The sequence below is a fragment of the Thamnophis elegans genome, chromosome Z (genome assembly GCF_009769535.1).
Source record: "Thamnophis elegans isolate rThaEle1 chromosome Z, rThaEle1.pri, whole genome shotgun sequence".
In the NCBI taxonomy this organism is placed as follows: Eukaryota; Metazoa; Chordata; class Lepidosauria; order Squamata; family Colubridae; genus Thamnophis; species Thamnophis elegans.
Window position 1 is genome coordinate 137,889,081 of NC_045558.1, and position 22,051 is coordinate 137,911,131.

Here is a 22,051-nt window from a genome sequence, read left to right on the forward strand (position 1 = left end):
TGAGGAAGATGCCAAGGTTGCCACCGGGTTATCCACTTCCGGAACCTGCAAGGCTTGGGCAAAGGCTTGGTTAAGATTATAAAACCTTCTTTCATTCCCCCCTGGGGTTGGAAAAGACCCTGGCTTTACCCACTGAGATTTGAGCACCTCCATAAACATATCTGGGGTGGGGATTTCTTCCTTAGCTACGGGGGGCCTATGGAAGGGCCCTTTCTTCTTCTTGCTTTTGCCCTTGCCCGAGGACTCAGCTGCGGGTTGGGGATCCGAGGGTGGATCCAGATCAGCTGTGGCTACTGCCTTGCGTAAAAGGGAGCTGAACAAGGAGGGGGGGAAAAGTCCCGCTACGGTGGAATCCTCCTCCCCCTGGGGGACCTCATCCTCCGAAAACCCCACATCCTTTAGTTCCCCTTCCTCGAGGTCGGATGCCTCACTAGCCGTGGATGGGGAGGGAGACCTGGCTTCCCTTGCAGCCAAGGTGCTAGGGCGATCGCTCAGCCCTCTGGGGGGATCCTGGGGGGCCCTGCTCCTGGGAGCCTGTGGCTGCTGAGTTAAGCTAGAAGCCATAACCTGGGCCAAAGCTCTGGCAAACATGTCCTGAAAGCTGCTGGTTAGATCAGGCAGCTGAGGCTGAAGCTCTGGTGGTTGGGAATATTCCCTGGGTTCAGGGGATAGAGGTGCTAGGCGAGGCCGGGCTGGGCTGGCTGCTCTGCGGCCAAAGGGATCCGCTCTCGAATCCAGTAGGGGAGCAGGGGAGAGAGGAGGAGAAAGAGAGCTGTGCCTTCTCAGAGATCCCCCTGGAGAGGCTGGGGATGGAGATCTGCGTACAGCCCGGGCAGAGGCCCTGCGTGGGGAGCGAGATCTGGGGGGGGGAAGGGCTGATGGTTGCCCTGTAGTCCCAGGCCGAGGCCTTGGTTGCTCTGGTTTCCCTCCTGGGGGATGGATTCCTGGGTGCCCTGGCTTTGTCCCTCCTAGATGGGGATCTGCCTCTGGGAGCAGGGGAAATCGCTCTAGAGGACCCTTCCTCTGGATCCGCACCCCCCGGGGCTCTGGGCCTAGAGTTTTTGCTCCTAGTCGCCTCTGCCATTACTCACGGTTTGTTGCTCACCCACGTGCTCCTTCTGCAGCCGGCTGAAATAAATTCCCTTCCTAGGGATAGGCTCCGCCTCTCTCTGATTGCTTGCAGGCTCTGCTGCTGCCGGCAGGCAAGGCCCTGAATTTCCCCCCGGATCACCGGCGGGGCAGAGCAGAAAGGAAGCCTCTTCCGGCTTCCTATGGCCTTGTGAGTGCTTTCAGTGTCGGAACACTGCTTACACACTCCCACGTGCTCCTAAAATGGCGACAATCCAAAATGGAGGCAGCTGGTGCCGTCTGGAGTCTCCTTCCTTCCTCCGGTGGAAGCCTCTTTGCAATCCTGGAAGGGTTCTGGGTTCTCCGGCTTCCCTGGGCTCCTCCAATCTTTGTCTGTAAGTTTTTCTGTGATCCTGGCCCTTCCTTGCAGGCTTCTAATCGCGCGCTCTGGCAAGCCGAGGCTTGATGAGCAGCTGGAGCACAGCAGAAGGCAGGTGAGGTCAATTTAAATTGAAATCCCTTGCTGAGGCTTTTCTTGAGAGTAAAAAAACTCCTGAATCTCGGATGGAAAGGAGAGCAGGAAAATCGCTCCAATTAGGCCGAGATTGAGGTTAAAGTGGCGAGCCACCGGACCAGCAGGAGGTGTGGCTTCCAAAGATTTCCTCAATCTCCAATAGGCAATCAAGATTAGGTTAATACCCAATGGTTACTCCTCCCACACTTTCTCTTCGGAAACCAACCATAGTCCTTCCTGAGGTCTTTGTAAGATCCTTTCTTTGAAATATTTGTCTCTCAATTTAGAATTGGGGCAATTGCTGAGCTATTGTGGATGGCTGAAGAATGTCAGCCTAGACTCAAGCCATAGTTACCTAGATTTGCCATAATTCTGGGACATTTGGGGAAATGTCAAGGGAAAAACCACAGGAACAGCAACTTCCCACCTGTTTACATGCCTCAGATAGATTTTCTGAATAGCCAAGTGCCAATTAAATAGCAGAATTCAAGAGGAAGTCCAATAGGGGAAATAAGGCTTTTTTTCACTGACAAGATATGATTTTGGTCCCAAAAGGAAACTTGTCCTAATCTCAATGATAACGAATATTGGGAAATCAGCCCAAAGATCTTAGTTCAGTTGACATAAGGCAGTGAAAAATCTTAATTTTTTAACAGGCGTTAGACTTGGGTTGTATATTTGGAAGGAGGGAGGGAGGGAGGATGGAGGGGTAGAGGGAGTTAGGGAAGGAGTGAGGGAGGAAGAGAAGGAAGGAAAGAAGATGGGAGAGAGGAACAGATGGAAGGAAAGAAAGAAGGGAGGGAGGAGGGAAGCAGGGACGGGGGAAGGAAGGAGGGTGGAAGAGAAGGAAGGAAGGGAGGGAAAGGAGGGAGGGAGGCAGGGAGAGATTAATGTAAGGAAGGAAGGAAGGAAAAGGATGGACTTTAGATTCTCTATATAAATACAAAGTCTCAAGAGACCTTGCTTTTCTAGGACCGTCTTTATGCCTCACTAGCAATATGCAAATATCATCATGAAATGTTTCTCTTTATGAGCAAGCTCCACATTGTAGATCTTCCCATTTCCTTCAAATCATATACGTCATACTGGAGGAAAAAGACTTTCAAAAGAGACCATGAATTCCTTGCTGCTTTTCTTTTCGCTGCTAGCCATGACAAAATGTAAGAAAACCATTTTAGAGAAAGCAACTCTGACATTATTTTTTCCCAGGTGCTTTTGAATCCTTATTATTCTTTCCCCCTTTTACTTCTTTACAGTTGTTTTCTGATGTGCTACTTGTATCATCTGGGCCTGAAATTGTAAAACCAGGACAAAATATCTATTTGGTCTGTAAAGTCACTGGTATCCCTCTCATTGGTGGGGGGCAATGCTTTGCACTGGGTCCGTCGGCCTCCAGGGAAAGGCTTGGAATGGATTGCCAGAAGCCTCTCCACCATTGCTTTAGACAACTCCAGGAATGAATATTCCCTTCAGTTGAAATCCGTGTCAGCTGCAGACACTGCCGTGTATTATTGCGCAAGAGAGGCACTCTGACTAAAGCAACAAAGAAACAAATAAATAAACAAAGCAATAAATTAATAAAACAATAAGCAATAAAGCAATAAATAAATAAAGCAAAAATAAATAAACCTGTAATGAATAAAGCCATCAATAAATAAAGCAATACATAAATAAATAAAGCAACAAAGCAATAAAGCAATGAATAAATGAATAACTAAGGCAATAAATAAATAAAGCAATAAATAAATGAAGCAATAAATAACCAATGGGTGTTGAGAAGTTTGCCCAAAGATCTGCATGGCTGATATAAGACTGAAAAACTGACTTGTTCTAGAAGGATGAGAAATGGTTTATATTGTGATATGAAGGTGGGAAGGTAGGGAGGGATGGAGAGAGGAAGGGAGGGAGGTTACCTGCAGAATCTCCTAAAGAATACAAACTCACCTTGCTTTCTAAGAGTTATTTTATAGCCCACTGATTTATGCAAATATCATGAGGTCTTCTTCTTTAAAAGTAGAACTCTCTTTTTGATAGCCACAAGTTCCTCAAAGTGTACACATTAAATTGGATGAAATTTTGAAAGGAACCATTATGAATTACTGTCTGTTTTTCTTTTTTCTCATAGCCCTGCCAAAATGTGAGGACACAATTTTACCGAAAACAGCAATATGATTTCTTTCTCTGATGTATGTGAATTCTAATTTTTATTTCTCTTACCTCTCTAGGGTCCCTATCTGAGGTTCAACTTGTGTCATCGGGTCCTGGAACTGTAAAACCAGGTCAAAATCTCAATTTGCTCTGTAAAGTTACTGGTGTTTCCATCACTAGTAGTAGCTATGTTTGGAACTGGGCCCGTCAGCCGCCAGGGAAAGGCTTGGAATGGATAGCCAGAATCTACTATGATGGGAGAAAATGGTACTCATCTTCTCTTCAAAGCCGCACCACCATTTCTTCAGACAATTCCAAGAATGAATATTCCCTTCAGCTGAACTCCTTGTCAGCTTCTGACACTGCTGTGTATTATTGTGTAAGAGAGGCACACGCTGACTGATTTTGCCTGACCTTCTGAACAAAAACAGGAAACTGATTCTGACAGGGCATTTTCTCTTCCATGCAGCAGATCAACATTCAGACCATGAAACCATTTGAATTCTTAGAGTAACGTCTCACAGAGGAACATTTGTTTTTTTTTAAAAAAAATGTGCTCAGTTATTGATATCTTTTGAATTTTTGGAGGACTTTATCTCCAAAACATTCATTACTGGAGAGACATTGGAACAAGTCCATCCAATGAATAGGAAGAGCAAGTAAGTCAACCAATGGGAGCTTAAACAGATCTGAGTCTGTGCAGAGAATTCAAACAGAAACTTAAGAAACTGTTGCTCTCAGAAGTAAACTAGCTGTCTGTCTGGGCTTGTCTGCTGAAATGAAACTAACTGCTTGTGAATCAATTATCTGTCTGTGCTTTCTGGATTTGGATTTATGCAACAAACTCTGACAAGAACATCAACAGTGGACTCAGACAGTGAAATTCATCTTGATACAAGAGCAAAACTGATTCTTCCCAATCAATCCATTTGATTGAATCCACTCCAGTGAATTGATATGAATGTTATAAAGCAAAATAGGAAGCACAGTCTTGATGTCTATCTGTCCATCCATCATCATCATCTCTCTCTATCCACCCATATATCTATATATCCACCTACCCACCCATCCACCCACCCACCCATCTATCCATCAATAACAGCCTTTAAAACCCTTCATATATAAAGCAATAAGAAATAAATCAATAAATACATAAAGTAATAAATAAACAAAGCAAAAATAAATAAACCTATAATTAATAAAGCAATAAGTAAATAAAGCAATAAATAAAATAAATAAATAAATAAGCAATGGATATTGAGAACTTTGCCCAAAGATCTGGGTGGCTGATGTAAGACTGAAAAACTGACTTGTTCTAGAAGGATGAGAAATGGTTTATATTGTGATATAAAGGTGGGAAGTGAGGGAGGGAGGGAGAGAGGAAGGGAGGGAGGTTACCTGCAGCAGTGGTCCCCAACCCGCGGGCCATGGACCTGTTCCGGTCCCTGGATCAAATGGTACTGGGGCGCCCAAGGAACATTAAATTATATCCATTTTATTTACTGTGGTGTATTTCTCTCGGGTTTGTTCGACTTTCCATGGACGAGAGGTTAACCGGGAGCTGAGAGACGTCACCTAAAACCACACCAATACCATGCATGCAAAAAATATCATGATACTGGGGCGCTCTTCTCTCTGTTCACTGGTACTTTCTCAGGTTTAACAGTGCTTGGTGTATGTGTATGTTGTGTTTGCTCAAATTTAACCCACAATTTAGCAAAAATGAGTATGAAACAGACGTCGTTAGAAAGTTTCCTTGGGAAAAAGAAAAGGCCCAGAGAAGAGACAGAAGAAGAGCCTTCAACATCTAAGAAACATAAAACTTTTAACAGACAATACCATGAGTCCTACTTGAAATATGGATTTATCAGGACAGGTGATTCCCACACACCAACCCCTGCTCTGTGACCAGCTCTCTAATGAGGCAATGAAATCTTCAAAACTGCTTCGCCAAGCACCCTAGATTAAAAGACAAGCCCCTGGAGTATTTTGAAAGAAAAAAACGGGAACACGAAGGGCAGAAGAAATTTATGAGGGCCACCACATCAATCAAGGAGAATGCACTGAGAGACACAATTGTTGGAGAGGATTAATGCATCACCATGCTACTCACTCCAGTTTGACGAATCTACAGATATCGACAACAAGGCAATACTACTTGTTTATGTGCGATATCTCTATCAGGAGGATGTGCATGAGGATTTCCTATGTGCACTATCTTTGCCAACCAACACCACAGGAGCAGAACTGTTCAAGTCACTGGATGTGTCAGCCTCTGCTTTGCTGTTGCTTTGGCTGTCATGTAATGGGGAGGGAGGGCATGGTATTTGGGAGGGTTTAGTAATTGTGCTGGAGGAAGGTTCTAGAGCTCAGCTGCCTGTCGGACTACGCATGCATAGGAGATTCCCGCCAGGACTAACGGCACCGACATTCCATCTTCGTGATGCCTTTTGAAGTTATTTCACACCTGACACTTGGAAGAATTATGATTGGACTGTAACTGTGATGCCAAGGGGTGGGGAATGGGTTATTCTATATATCAATCGCTTTCGCGCCTAAATAATCAGTCTTCGCTTCGCTATGCCTTTAATCATTTATAATTAGTAAAAGTACACTTGATTTCTACTCATGGAGTCTCGTGGTCTTCTTTCCTAATTATCTAATGGAGAGGTTCTGACAGGATGGTTATATATCAGGACAACTAAAATGGTCCTTTTGTGTCGGCATATGCACAGATGGAGCTGCTGCCATGACTGGACAACTGTCTGGTTTAACTGCTCGGATTAAGGAGGTTGCACCTGAGAGTGAATCTACTCATTGTATCATTCACAGGGAAATGCTGGCAAGCCAAAAAATGTCACTGGAATTTAACAGCTTATTGATTGATGTCGTTAAAGTTATTAACCTAAGGTGACCAGATTTTCAGATTGGAAAAGAGGGACGCCCTTCACCGGGGGGGGGGGGGGTGTAAAAAAATTTTTTTTGCCAAAAGGTCACCCCAGGACACTGAAACCAGCATAAATACGAATCTGTTGCCAAACAAAATTTTGATCACGTGACCATGAGGATGCTGCAACGGTCGCTAAGTGTGAAAAATGGTCACAACGGTCGCTAAGTGTGAAAAATGGTCGCAACGGTCGCTAAGTGTGAAAAATGGTAGCAACGGTCGCTAAGTGTGAAAAATGGTCGCAACGGTTGCTAAGTGTGAAAAATAGTCATCAGTCACTTTTTTCAATGCCATTGTAACTTTGGTCACTAAATGTTTTCCCCCTCCTCGAGACTCCTCACTTCTTCCTTCATTCCTCTTGCTTATCTACCTTCACCTTATCTGTCTTCTGTTCTTTCCCTCTCTTCCTTCCTTCTTCCCTCCTTCCATCCTTTTCTTTCCTCACTCACTCCCTTCCTCCTTTTTTCTCTTCCTTCCTCCTTCCATTCTTTCAGCTTCATGGGAGAGGCAGCTGCCGGCCGTTTCACCTCACGCAGAGAACTTCCACTCGGTCCCGGGGCTTCTGCCGGGTGGGGGGGGGGGGCTTGATTAAAAATTTTATACGGAGCAACAAAAATTTTCATACATCACAAAAATAGTATTGTAATATTTTTTTATTTCAACATAACTACAATATAATACATTTATTTACATTTATATTTATTAAATATATTGACAAAAATTATGTACAGTACAAATATAATACATTTATTTACATTTATATTTATTAAATATATTGACAAAAATTATGTACAGAATAATTTTACTCTTTGGCATATTTCTCACTTGAGTGAATTTTTTTTAGTAGATTGCTGTCATTGTTTAAAAGGTCATGAAATTTTTCACACGAATTCGTTAAATTATATTTTACACATAAAATGGCTTTCAAAGTCTCAACACTTAATTGTGATTTTTCTGATGTCCACACTTGATTTACCGTAGAAAAAACACGTTCAATCGCAGCATTAGTTCCTGGTAAGGACAGAGCGTATTCCACAATTTTTAATACATTATTATATGAAATATGGTTTCTTTGAAAATGATTAAACATTTCTATCCATTTATTCTCTATTGTCATTTTTGCTGATGCCCAAGATTCAACTTTTTCCTTATTCATATATAGTTTTAAATGTGATACCTCAGTAAAAAGATTAGTTTCGGAAATATCACTATTTGGGAAATTTTGATGAATATGCTCGAATGATTTTTGCACATCATGCCAATCAAGTTCTTTTTTTAATTCAACCCAATTAAAATGTTCGATATTGTTAAAATGTACCGTCCACTCTTCTAAATAATCTACGCAGTTTTTATAGAAGTTTTTAAAATGATTCATGGTATCTGCACGATTTATTGCACCTTCTTCTTCTAGCTGCCTTATAGTATTACGGATAGTAATGGGAATAAAAATTGCATCTAACCGCTGTTGACACTGAAATTTTAAATTATTAAGTTCATTTGCTACTTCAATTGCCGAAATTTTGTCACCTTCAATAATTTTTATACTATTTTGAAAAAGAGCTGCTTGATTGTGTACAAACTCTAGCCAAATTTTTGAATATTCTTTTTCAAAAAGCTCTTTTAAAATTCTAGGACATCTATCCTGTGATAGAAAGTAGGACTTCAAAGGATCGTATAGTTTCAAAATTCTTTCGACAGCTGGCAAAAGAGCTAACCAGCGTGTTTTACTATATCCAAGCATTTTGTGATATTCGACTTCCGCATCTTGACAAAATTCTTTAAGACTTTCAACGCGCACAGTGTATATATGAAAATAACAATATATTTTAACAATAATATTTTCCACATCTATGGGCAACAAGTCAGCAGCTGTTTGAATAGCATTATGTATTATGTGCGCTGCACAACCAACACCAATAATATTTTGATTAAGGTTTTGGTTTAATTTATAAAAAATATTATTGGTACCCCTTCTCACTTTTCCTCCAAAATTTGCATTTGTATTGTCTCCACAATATGCGATTATTTTGTGTTTTAAATTGTTTTGTTCCAAAATATTAATAATGGAACTGAAAATTATTTCCGAAGTTTCGCCAGGCAAAGAAACAAAATCTAACATTCTAATTTTTATTCCAGTTTCCGAATCAAAAAATTGAATAAGGGTTGGAAATAATTTGATATCCTTATGATTTGATGCATCAGAGTATATGGATACAAAATTAATTTTCTCTAGATTTTTGCTTAATTCTGTAAATGCATATGGGGAAAGCACATTACGCACAATTGCCTCGGATTTAGTTCTAGCACAGGTAAATTTTTTGTTGAATAACTTTTTGACCACTTGTGATGTACAGTCCATAGATCGGAAGGAATGATTGTGATTAATAGTATGAAAAGACATAAGTCCTTCTGCCAATGCTAATTTCTTGTCTTCGTCTGCATATGTTGGTTTATGAAAATAGTCTTGCATTCTGGAGGAAGATGCAACAGCATCTACATATCTCTTATGTTTCTGCGTCTCCAAATGCTTTGTAATATCATGCCTCCCACCGTGCGCAATAGAAAATTCGCCATTGCATTTCTCACATCTTACTATGTGGTCGCTTTTTGTTTTTTTAAGAAAAGGAAATTCATTTCTTAGATCATCGTTGAATTTGCATCCTCTTTTCTTACTCATGTTAATAATCTAAAAAAAATTAAAATTATATGATTTTATACTATATAAAATTCAATGAGGGTGAAACACACCAAATCTGGCAAAGCTGCCTTGCACCAACCTGCCCTGCCCATAGAATAGCAGCCACTTTGAGACACATAAACCTGGTCTGAACATATTGCATCACAAAGATTTGCAAAGATCACGTTTGCAAAAAGGAACATTTCTTGTAGTAAATACATTTTATAAACAATTTAAAAATAAAAATCCCCCCAAAATAATAAAAAGGTATTCTATAAATAAAAGAAATCCTTAAAAACCATTGTTAAGTATTACACCAGCAATAATTTATACTGTCACCATTTCAAACTATTCCACACAGAATAAATTGAAGTAAAATCATTTTAAACCATGAGGTTCCACAATGGTCGCTAAGTGTGAAAATGGTCGCTAAGTGTGAAAAATGGTCATCAGTCACTTTTTTCAATGCCATTGTATCTTCCTGATTATTAAAGTGCAAATTCACTCAGTGTCAATCATGACTCCTGAGTCCATTTCAAAGTATTGTGCATAGAAATTTTAAAAATGGCTTGTTTCAATTTATTTTGGATAGAATCTTTTTTTAAATAGTCTAAGACAATTTAAAAAAAGAATCAACACAGAATACCACTATTTTAAAAAATCATATGCACAATAAATAAAATATTATTTTAAAATACATTAAAAAAAACAAAAGAAAAAACCCGGCTCACTTACCAGCAGGCAGGCAGAGTCAGCAGATCTTCGTAGCGATGGATGGAAGCACACAGGGAGCCTAGTATATACGCAACTGCAGTAACAATGACAATGATGAAGGATTGGATTGAGTTAAAGAATAAAAGAATTCTGATCTTAGAAGGCCATGACCTGCAGGCAGGCTGGCATAATTTCTTATGGAATGACAAACATAAAACACACAAATACTTTCAAAATCATTTAATTGGAACTTTAGTGCAACAATGGCTCAAAATAAAAAAAACACTATGTGAAAACCCCAAATTGGCTATCACCAGCAGAAAGAACGACACACCCAAATTTTACAGATTGGAACAAAATTCTAAGATACAGAGATCTAATTGATAGACAGGGAAATTTAAAAACAATTGAAGAATTGGCAGATCAGAATATGAAAGGTGATTGGCTAACCTACCTCCAAATTAAAACTAAATACAATAAAGACACTAAAATATATGGTATTGAAACAGAACCACACGAATTGGATAAAATTATTCAAAGTCTGGACAGAAAGATGATAGGGAAAATATACAAATTCCTCTTGAAGTATCAAATGGAAGAGGAAATTGTAAAAGAACCAATGATAAAATGGGCACAGAACTTTGGCTATAACATTGAACTAGACAAATGGGAAAAATTTTGGGGAATAAATTTAAGAATGACACTATCAATCCCATACAAGGAAAACCAGTACAAAATGCTTTATTATAGATGGCATCTGGCACCGTCAAGGTTGGCCAAAATTTCAACAAATACCTCGCTAAATTTCTGGAAATGTGATTCAATACATCATGGCACATATTATCATTTATGGTGGACTTGTGAAGAGGCAAAAAAATTCTGGAAAAGGATCAAAAATTGGTTGGAAGAAATAACAAAGGTTAAGTTAGATTGGAAACCTGAACTCTTTCTATTAGGAATTATACCGATGAAATACAAAAAAGAAATACAATATCTAATATTACGCATACTTACAGCAGCAAGGATCGCTTTCGCCCAGAAGTGGAAAAATAAACTAAACCTAAATGAAGAAGAAATAATAAAAAAAAATTATGGACTGTGCCGAAATGGATATATTAACAAAAGAAATACAGGGAAAAGAAGAATCAGAATTTTATTGGATATGGGATAATTGGTATATAGTTGGATGGAACAAAGGAATCACAGACAGTGGTCACATTGGTTTTGCCCCATTTTATGACCTCTCACACTCTCACACACCCACACTCTCTCTCACACACACACCCACACTCTCTCTCCAATGTTCCCTCTAATTTTTTTTCAGTGTGAGCGGAAAAGTATAGTGTTTGAGCGGTACATTTTCATGCCTGAGCACCTGAATTTTTTTAACAGATGTCACCTAAGACAACAACAAAATCAGTATTATTTGAAACTCAAAGTTATGTTTATTCAAGGTACCCGCTTAATTAAAAGTGTTATATAATATCAGTATCACTTAACAACGGTCCTGCTTAGCAACCAAAATGTTGGCTCAGAAAGTCTAGCTTTTGAAGCACGCAAATCTTAAAGCTATTGTTACAAGACCCTCGCACCCCTAACCCTTTAGGGAAAAAACCTCAGGGGTCTTCAAACCTGACAGCTTTAAGACTTGTGGACTTCAACTCCCAGAATTCTTCCTCCAGTCATGTTGGCTCAGAAACTCTGGCAGTGAAGCATGCAAGTCTTAAAGCTGTCAAGTTACAAGATCCTTGCACCCCTAACCCTTTAGGGAAAAAAAACACAGGGATCTTCAAACCTGACAGCTTAAGACTGTGGACTTCAACTCCCAGAATTCCTCCTCCAGTCATATTGGCTCAGAAACTCTGGCAGTGAAGCATGCAAGTCTTAAAGCTGTCAAGTTACAAGATCCTTGCACCCCTAACCCTTTAGGGAAAAAAAACACAGGGATCTTCAAACCTGACAGCTTAAGACTGTGGACTTCAACTCCCAGAATTCCTCCTCCAGTCATATTGGCTCAGAAACTCTGGCAGTGAAGCATGCAAGTCTTAAAGCTGTCAAGTTACAAGATCCTTGCACCCCTAACCCTTTAGGGGAAAAAACACAGGGATCTTCAAACCTGACAGCTTAAGACTGTGGACTTCAACTCCCAGAATTCCTCCTCCAGTCATGTGGCGGCGACATCATCTGCTCCATCTTCGGGTTTTTTCACAGGGGCAGGGCTGCCGCTGAAGATGCCGACGAGCCTCCCCCCCACCAGAATAACTCCTGCCGCCTCCCCCTCCTCCTCCAAGAGGACCACCACATTTGCTCCCCAGCGCTGCAGCCGAGGTGAAGCCGCCAAAGCTCCCACAGGCGCCCCCGCCCATGGCAGCGGCGGCGGTGCCTGCCTCCCGCTCCGCTCGGAACACCTCACCTAAGCAGGGATGCTGGCGGGAGCTTTGGCGGCTTCACCTCAGCCGCAGCGTTGGGCGGCAAATCCGGCAGTGCTGTTGGGGGAGGAGGAGGCAGCAGAAGATATTCCGTTCGAGCAGAAAGCAGGGCAAGGGATGGGAGGAAAGGAAAGAGCCTGAAGCGCCCGAAGCGATGGGCTTCCGGAAGGCGGAAAACGGGAGGGGGAGATACCGGCAGGTCAGACGTCCAGGAGAGCCATCTCGGTGCCGCCGAGGGGGGGGACGCCAGGTGCTGGGCTGCCTCTGACTCGCCCTCTCCATGGCTCCCCAGGGCTGCAGCAAACCAAGCAACAAAGCGAGCTAGAAGGACCGCCGTTTTTTTAAAATATCTCTCCCAGTCTGGGGAAGTCCTTTGCGGGCAGCCAGTTCTAGCCGCCTGCAAAGGACTTTCCCACGTTTGCTTTCCCACACAATCTCTCTCTCTCTCTCACACACACACACACACACCCACAATCTCTCTCTCTCTCTCACACACACACACATTCTCCCACGCAGAGCCGGAAAGGTGGGACCAAAGCCTGGCCGCGAGCGAGGGAGCGCGCGGCGACCAGCAACGCCGGTGCTTTCCCCCCCTCCTCCTCTCTCCGCCCCGAGCGAGGGAGCACGCGGCGACCAGCAACGCCGGTGCTTTCCCCCCCCCATCTCCTCTCTCCGCCCCGAGCGAGGGAGCACGCGGCGACCAGCAACGCCGGTGTTTTCCCCCCCCCATCTCCTCTCTCCACCCCGAGCGAGGGAGCACGCGGCGACCAGCAACGCCGGTGCTTTCCCCCCCTCCTCCTCTCTCCGCCCCGAGCGAGGGAGCACGCGGCGACCAGCAACGCCGGTGCTTTCCCCCCTCCTCCTCTCTCCGCCCCGAGCGAGGGAGCACGCGGCGACCAGCAACGCTGGTGCTTCCCCCCCCTCCTCCTCTCTCCGCCCCGAGCGAGGGAGCACGCGGCGACAAGCAACGCCGGTGTTTTCCCCCCCTCCTCCTCTCTCCGCCCCGAGCGAGGGAGCACGCGGCGACCAGCAACGCCGGTGTTTTCCCCCCCCATCTCCTCTCTCCGCCCCGAGCGAGGGGAGCACGCGGCGACCAGCAACGCCGGTGCTTTCCCCCCCTCCTCCTCTCTCCGCCCCGAGCGAGGGAGCACGCGGCGACCAGCAACGCCGGTGCTTTCCCCCCCTCCTCCTCTCTCCGCCCCGAGCGAGGGAGCACGCGGCGACCAGCAATGCCGGTGTTTTTTCCCCCCCTCCTCCTCTCTCCGCCCCGAGCGAGGGAGCACGCGGCGACCAGCAACGCCGGTGTATTTTCCCCCCCCTCCTCCTCTCTCCACCCCGAGCGAGGGAGCACGCGGCGACCAGCAACGCCGGTGCTTTCCCCCCCCTCCTCTCTCCGCCCCGAGCGAGGGAGCACGCGGCGACCAGCAACGCCGGTGTTTTTTTCCCCCTCCTCCTCCTCTCTCCGCCCCGAGCGAGGGAGCACGCGGCGACCAGCAACGCCGGTGTTTTTTCCCCCCCTCCTCCTCTCTCCGCCCCGAGCGAGGGAGCACGCGGCGACCAGCAACGCCGGTGTTTTCCCCCCCCTCCTCCTCTCTCCGCCCCGAGCGAGGGAGCACTCGGCGACCAGCAACGCCGGTGTTTTCCCCCCCATCTCCTCTCTCCGCCCCGAGCGAGGGAGCACGCGGCGACCAGCAACGCCGGTGTATTTTCCCCCCCTCCTCCTCTCTCCGCCCCGAGCGAGGGAGCACGCGGCGACCAGCAACGCCGGTGCTTTCCCCCCCCTCCTCCTCTCTCCGCCCCGAGCGAGGGAGCACGCGGCGACCAGCAACGCCGGTGTTTTTCCCCCCCCTCCTCCTCTCTCCGCCCCGAGCGAGGGGAGCACGCAGCGACCAGCAACGCCGGTGTTTTTTCCCCCCCTCCTCCTCTCTCCGCCCCGAGCGAGGGAGCACGCGGCGACCAGCAACGCCGGTGTTTTCCCCCCCCCCATCTCCTCTCTCCGCCCCGAGCGAGGGAGCACGCGGCGACCAGCAACGCCGGTGCTTTCCCCCCCCCTCCTCCTCTCTCCTTAAATAAAATTAAATTATAATAAAATTACAATAAAATTATCAGAATAAAATAATACATTATTTATTTATTTACTCACCACCAGTGAGTAAGCGCAGCAGCTGCAACCCCAACAAGAAAGAAAGACGAAATAAAATGGAAACTCGCGCATGCGCCCTCAGCTAAGGAGTCCAGCCAATCAGTGAGCTGGTTGGGATGGAAAATTTTCAGCACGTGGCGTGCTGAAAATTTTCCATCCCAGCCAGCTCACTGATTGGCTGGAGTCCAGGCCAATCAAATTAGTGAGAGGGAGGCTGGGCTGGCTTAAATTTGTAGGTAGCATAGAACGAAACGATGAGCCAGCCCAGCGAGCTAGCTAGCAGCTGATGGGCGGGGGAGGCTCCCCCGCCCAGACTGGCTTATCGTTTCATTATGCTACCAGGCTACCTACAAATTTAAGCCAGCCCAGCCGGGGAGGGCGGGCGGGGCGGCGGCTGTTTTTCACCTCGCCCAGAGAACTTCCACGTGGCTTCTGCCGGGCGGCGAGAGAGTCGCGGAAGCGAGTGAAAGTTGTCTGCAAGGGCAGCAAGGCTGAAAAACGGACTCTGCGGCAGGAGAGCCGCAGGGGAGGGCGGCGGGACGCGACCATGCCTCGCAGACTTGCGGCGTGGTCGCTGGGAAGCCAGGAAGGCAAGCGCACAGCACAGGCGCCGCCACAAAGCTCCATCCGTGACCGAGACAATAAGACAATAAAATTATCAGAATAAAATAATACATTATTTATTTATTTACTCACCACCAGTGAGTAAGCGCAGCAGCTGCAACCCCAACAAGAAAGACGAAATAAAAATGGAAACTCGCGCATGCGCCCTCAGCTAAGGAGTCCAGCCAATCAGTGAGCTGGTTGGCCAGCTCACTGATTGGCTGGAGTCCAGCCAATCAAATCAATGAGCGGCAGGCTGGGCTGGCTTAAATTTGTAGGTAGCATAGAACGAAACGATGAGCCAGCCCAGCAGCTGATGGGCGGGAGCTGCGCGCGCCAAAAAAAGCATGCCTTTTTAAAAAGCGGGCGGGACGCGGGAATATGCATCAAAAGGCGCGGGTGTCCCGCCAAAAGCGGGACGTCTGGTCACCTTATATTAACCACATCAAAGCACACGCCCTTAACTCGCGCCTATTTGAGCAGCTTTGTGAGGAGATGGACGCAGAGCACAGATGCCTTCTCTTATACACAGAAATAAGATGGATATCCAGAGGAAAATCGCTAGCCATAGTACTTGAATTACGAGAGCCATTGCAAAGATTTCTCTCAGAAAAGAAGTCACCGCTAGCAGCACATTTCAGTGAAAAAGGTATAGGTCGCAAAACTGGCTTAATAAGCAAAAAAATAAATAAAGCAATAAAGCAATAAATAAAGAAAGTAAAAAATACACAAAGCAAAAATAAATAAATATATAATGAATAAAGCCATCAATGAATAAACAATAAATAAATAAATAAAACAAAAAATAAAAAAGGCAATAAATAAGCAATTGGTATTGAGAAGTTTTCCCAAAGATCTGGATGGCTGATGTAAGACTGAAAAACTGAATTGTTCTAGAAAGATGAGAAATGGTTTATATTGTGACATGAAGGTGGTAAGGGAGGGAGGGAGGGAGGGAGAGAGGAAGGGAGGGAGGTTACCTGCAGAATCTCCTAAAGAATACAAGCTCACCTTGCTTTCTAAGAGCTATTTTATAGCCCACTGATTCATGCAAATATCATGAGGTCTTCTTCTTTAAAAGCAGAACTCTCTTTTTGATAGCCACATTTTCCTCAAAGTGTACATGTTAAATTGGAGAAAAATTTTTAATGAACCATTATGAATTACTGTCTGTTTTTCTTTTTTCTCATAACCATGCCAAAATGTGAGGACACAATTTTACCGAAAGCAACAATATGATTTCTTTCTCCGATGTATGTGAATTCTAATTTTTATTTCTCCTACTTCTCTAGGGTCCCTTTCTGAGGTTCAACTTGTGTCATCGGGGCCAGGAACTGTAAAACCAGGTCAAAATCTCAATTTGCTCTGTAAAATTACTGGTGTCTCCATCACTAGTAGTAGCTATATTTGGCAATGGGTCCGTCAGCCTCCAGGGAAAGGCTTAGAATGGATAGCCGGAATCTACCCTTATAATGGGCAAAAAGGGTTTTCGTCTTCTCTTCAAAGCCGCACCACCATTTCTTCAGACAGCTCCAAGAATGAATATTCCCTTCAGTTGAACTCCATGTCAGCTTCTGACACTGCTGTGTATTATTGTGCAAGAGCAGCACACTGAGTGATTTTGCCTGACCTTCTGAACAAAAACAGGAAACTGATTCTGAAGGCGGAAATAGGCAATGTAGCCTAATTCCTATTTCAAATTTCTCTCTTCAGATCTTCAGATTAAGGGTAGAAGGCAGAGCTTTGATTGACTGTTTGAGAAAGGCAGAGGGAGACAACACACTCACTTCCTTTAAAATTCGGAAGAGATTTCCTCTAGGGGGAAGCAAACTGTTGCAAACCAAAAATACAAATACAGGAAAAGACCAATATATGATATAAGTAAATATAAAAAGCAGAACATTTCTAAGACAATTGCAATCTGGAGAGAAACCTCCAGTCCTCTGTTTAAAGGCCTGGAGACAAAAAACATCTGACGAGCGGTTGCATTGGGTCTAGAGAAAAGGAAGACTAGGGGTGACTTGATAGCAGTATTCCAGTATTTCAGGGGCTACCACATAGAAGAGGTGGTGAAATTTATTTTCCAAAGCACCAAAAGGCAAAACAAGAATCAAGGGATGGAAATTAATTAAGGAGAAAAGCAACCTGGAATTAAGAAGTTTCCTAACAGAGAGGACAGTTAATCAGTGGAACTTCTAGGGAGATTCTCAATCATCCTGGTCATGGTTGTCCCAAAGGTTCTTTTTAAAGAGGTGACTGGAGTTTCTGGTTTTTCTTTGAAGAAGTTTTGCTTCTCATCCAAGAGCTGAAGAAGCTTCTTGGTTGAGAAATGAAACATCTTCAAAAAAAAATCCAGTTGCCTCTTGAAAAAGGGATAACCAGGGGAACAGTTTGCCTTCAGACGTTGTAGGTGCTTCATCACTGAATGTTTTTAAGAAAACACTGGACAGCCACCTACCAATTTTTTCAGAGTATAAGACGCAACTTCCCCCCAAAAAAGAGTGCAAATCTGGGTGCATCTTATACACTGAATAAAGCATTTTCGGCCTACCAAAACCCCGCTTCTTTGCAAAAAGAATGGACATGAAGAGGGCTTGGGAGACTTGCAAAGTGCTCCTGGAGGCTTGGCAGGGCAAAAATGAGGAAAAAATGGGCGCATTTTTGATTATTTTTGTCGCTCCAGCCCCCAGGAGCACTCTATAATGCTCCCAAAGCCTCTCCATGCCCCACCCTTTTTTTAAAAAAAATGAGGCATGCACAGGGTTTGGGAGGCCTGCAAAGTGCAAAAACATATATTTTTTTTAATTTACCTCTTCAAAATCATGGTGCATCTTATACTCTGGTGCGTCTTATAGTCCGAAAAGCACAGTATTTGAAATGGTATAAGGTCTCAGGCTTGAGCAGGGGGTTGGACTAGAAGACCTCCAAGGTCCCTTTAGGCTTATTCCAATTCATTGAATGATCCCTCTTTGGTTCAATTTCAGTTTAATTTTATATATCCGCTATTTCTCCCTTACTCCTCTCAACCCCAAACCTCTTTTTTCCAGCAGTCCCCAATTAAATTTTTCAATTACTTTTCATTTCCATTTCTTAACTAAAGAAAGCAGAAGATTATTAATAGAACTCTGGGGAGTTATGGAAACAACCTGATGGGCTTAAGTGGTCAGGAGACTAAAATTCTTACAGCAATTGAGAACAGTGGGAGAAATCAATCATAGTCCTTCCTGAGGTCTTTGTAAGATCCTTTATTTGAAATATTTGTCCCTCAATTTAGAACTGGGGCAATTGCTGAGCTATTGTGTATGGCTGAAGAATGTCAGTCTACACTCAAGCCATAGTTACCTAGATTTGCCATAATTCTGGGACATTTGGGGAAATGTCAAGGGAAAAACCAGAGGAACAGCAACTTCCCACCTGTTTACCTGCCTCAGGTAGATTTTCTGAATAGCTACGTGCCAATGAAATAGCAGAATTCAAAAGGAAGTCAAATAGGGGAAATAAGACTTTTTCTCTCTGACAAGATACGATTTTGATCCCAAAATGAAACTTGTCCGAATCTACATGATAATGAATATTGGGAAATCAGCCCAAAGATCTTAGTTCAGTTGACATAAGGCAGTGAAAAATCTTAATTTTTTAACAGGCATTAGAGCTGGGTTGTTAATTTGGAAAGGGAAGGAGGGAGGGAGGGAGGGAAAGACAGGAGGGATGGAAGTAGGGAGGGAGGAAGAGAAGGAGGGAGGGAAGAAATGTTGGAGGGGGGAACAGAAGGAAGGAAAGAAAGAAGAAATAAAGGAAGGAAGGAAGGAAGCAGGGAGGGGGGAAGTAGGGAGGGGGGAAGAGAAGGAAGGGAAGAAAGGAGGGAGGCAGGCAGGGAGATATGAATGGATAGATGAAAGGAAGGAAGGAAGGAGGGGAGGGAGGGAGAGAAGGAAGGAAAGAAAGTGTGAGGGAGGAACAGAAGGAAGGAAAGAAGGAAGGAGGCAGGGAGGGAAGGAAGGAGGGAGGGAGGGAAGCAGGGAGAGATGAATGGGAGGAAGGAAAGAAAGAAAGAAAAGAATGGACTTTACCTAGATTCTCTAAATGAATACAAAGTCTAAAGAGAACTTTCCTTTCTACGAGCGTCTTTAAACCTCACTAGGAATATGCAAATATCCTCATGAAATGTTTCTCTTTATGAGCAGGCTCCTCATTGTAGATCTTCCCATTTCCTTCAAATTGTACAGATCAGACTGGAGGAAAAAGACTTTCAAAAGAGACCATGAATTCCTTGCTGCTTTTCTTTTCACTGCTAGTCATGACAAAATGTAAGAACACCATTTTAGAGAAAGCAACTCGGACATTATTTTTTTCCCAGGTGCTTTTGAATCCTGACAATTTTTTCCCCTTTTACTTCCTTAGGGTTGTTTTCTGAGGTGCTACTTGTATCGTCGGGGCCAGGAACTGTAAGACCGGGCAAAAATCTCTATTTGGTCTGTAAAGTGACTGGTATCCCCGTTGTTGGTGGGGGCAATGCTTGGCACTGGGTCCGTCGGCCTCCAGGCAAAGGCTTGGAATGGATTGCCAGAAGCCGCTCCACCATTGCTTTAGACAACTCCAGGAATGAATACTCCCTTCAGTTGAACTCCCTGTCAGCTTCTGAACCTGCCGTGTATTATTGCGCAAGAGAGGCACACTGACTAAAGAAACAAACAAACAAATAAATAAACAAAGCAATAAATTAATAAAACATAAGCAATAAAGCAATAAATAAATAAAGCAAAAATAAATAAACCTATAATGAATAAAGGCATCAATAAATCAAGCAATCAAGCAATCAATAAATCAATAAATCAATAAATCAATAAATCAATAAATCAATAAATCAATAAATCAATAAATCAATAAATCAATAAATCAATAAATCAATAAATCAATAAATCAATAAATCAATAAATCAATAAATCAATAAATCAATAAATCAATAAATCAATAAATCAATAAATCAATATATAAATAAGGCAATAAATAAGCAATGGGTATTGAGAAGTTTGCCCAAAGATCTGGATGGCTGATATAAGACTGAAAAACTGACTTGTTTTACAAGGATGAGAAATGGTTTGTATTGTGAAATGAAGGTGGGAAGGGAGGGAGAGAGGAAGGGAGGGAGGAAGGTTACCTGCAGAATCTCCTAAAGAATCCAAGCTCATCTTGCTTTCTAAGAGTTATTTTATAGCCCACTGATTTATGCAAATATTCTTTTAAAGTTCTTTAAAAGCAGAACTCTCTTTTTCATAGCCACATTTTCCTCAAAGGGTACACGTTAAATTGGCAGAACTTTTTTAAGGAACCATTATGAATTACTGTCTGTTTTTCTTTTTTCTCATAGCGATGCCAAAATGTGAGGACACAATTTTACCAAATGCAACAATCTGATTTTTTCTCTGATGTATGTGAATTCTAATTCTTATTTCTCTTACTTCTCTAGGGTCCCTTTCTGAGGTTCAACTTTTGTCATCGGGGCCTGGAACTGTAAAACCAGGACAAAATCTCAATTTGCTCTGTAAAGTTACTGGCGTCTCCATCACTGATGGTAACTATGCTTGGAACTGGGTTCGTCAGCCTCCCGGGAAAGGCTTAGAATGGATAGCCAGAATTTACCCCGCTACTGGGGAGAAATGGTTTTTATCTTCTCTTCAAAGCCGCACCACCATCGCTTCAGACAATTCCAAGAATGAATATTCCCTTCAGTTGAACTCCATGTCAACTTCTGACACTGCTGTGTATTATTGTGCGAGAGAGCACACATTGACTGATTTTGCCTTCTCTTGTGAACAAAAACAGGAAACTGATTCTGACAGGGCATTTCTCTTCATGCAGCAGATCACCATTCAGAGAATGAAAGCATTTGAATTCTTGGAGTATTATCTCCCAGAATAACATTTTTGTTTAAAAAAAAAGAATTAGTCATTTTAATGTTTAACAAATGTTAAATGAGAAGGACTGGGGGTGACATGATAGCGGTGTTCTCAGGCTCTGCTATGCTTGCTTACTTTAGGCTGCCATAGGAACGGGGAGGGTGGACACATGGTATTGCAGAAGGGAATTATATTGTACTGGAGGATTCTTGTTCTCACCATCTTCTGTGCATGCTGGTGGCTGATGTTTGGACTTAGTCAAGGCCAACCGTCTCTCACACTAACTTGATGAGGCCCTTTGAAGATGCACCCCACATGACACCTTATGGAGTTGCAGATTGGACAATGGGTTGGAGAATTGGGTTGGAGGCTGCTGGGTAAACGTTTGATATGTACATGTTCCTGCATTACTGGCTCAGATCTTGCTTTCCTTTTTGCTGCTTTCACTTCATATCTGGTCAATGTACTTTATCTTTCTTCAAATGGAGTTGAGGTTTTTCTTTCTTGGATATTGAAGGAGGCATGCCTGACATGAAGCAACGTCTCACCTGGCACCCATCCCGGAGTTAAAAGCTTCTGCTTGGGGAGCACCCAAATGTCTAACCCCTGCAACAAGGAGGAGAAGACAATGGCAAGGGTCACAACCAACCGAAAACCAGAGGATGTCTGGCAGGCAGCTGAAAGAGAGGATCTCATGATGACACCTTCTTCAGGATGCTTGGAACACTTGCACATCCATGTTAGTCTCACTGAAATGGAGAGTGGATTAGCGGAGCAGGCGGAGAGGGGAGCAGAAGACCTAGTCAGTCCTGAAACGTCCCTGGGAACAGCTACGGGATTTGGACAAGAGGGAGGGACCCCAGCCACAGCAGTAGCTGTCCAATGGCACAGTTAGTTCTCTTCCACTCGTG

General features: G+C 43.7%; 1 protein-coding gene across 1 annotated transcript; it reads right to left on the minus strand.

Moving 5' to 3' along the window:
- Positions 1–105: 105 nt before the first annotated feature.
- Positions 106–1,083, minus strand: LOC116522020 (basic salivary proline-rich protein 1-like; the record flags this gene model as incomplete). The annotated part of the gene is made up of 1 exon (XM_032236607.1): positions 106–1,083. A coding segment is annotated over one exon (978 nt), but the record flags the coding sequence as incomplete, so codon positions are not given.
- Between the last annotated feature and the right edge of the window lie 20,968 nt (positions 1,084–22,051).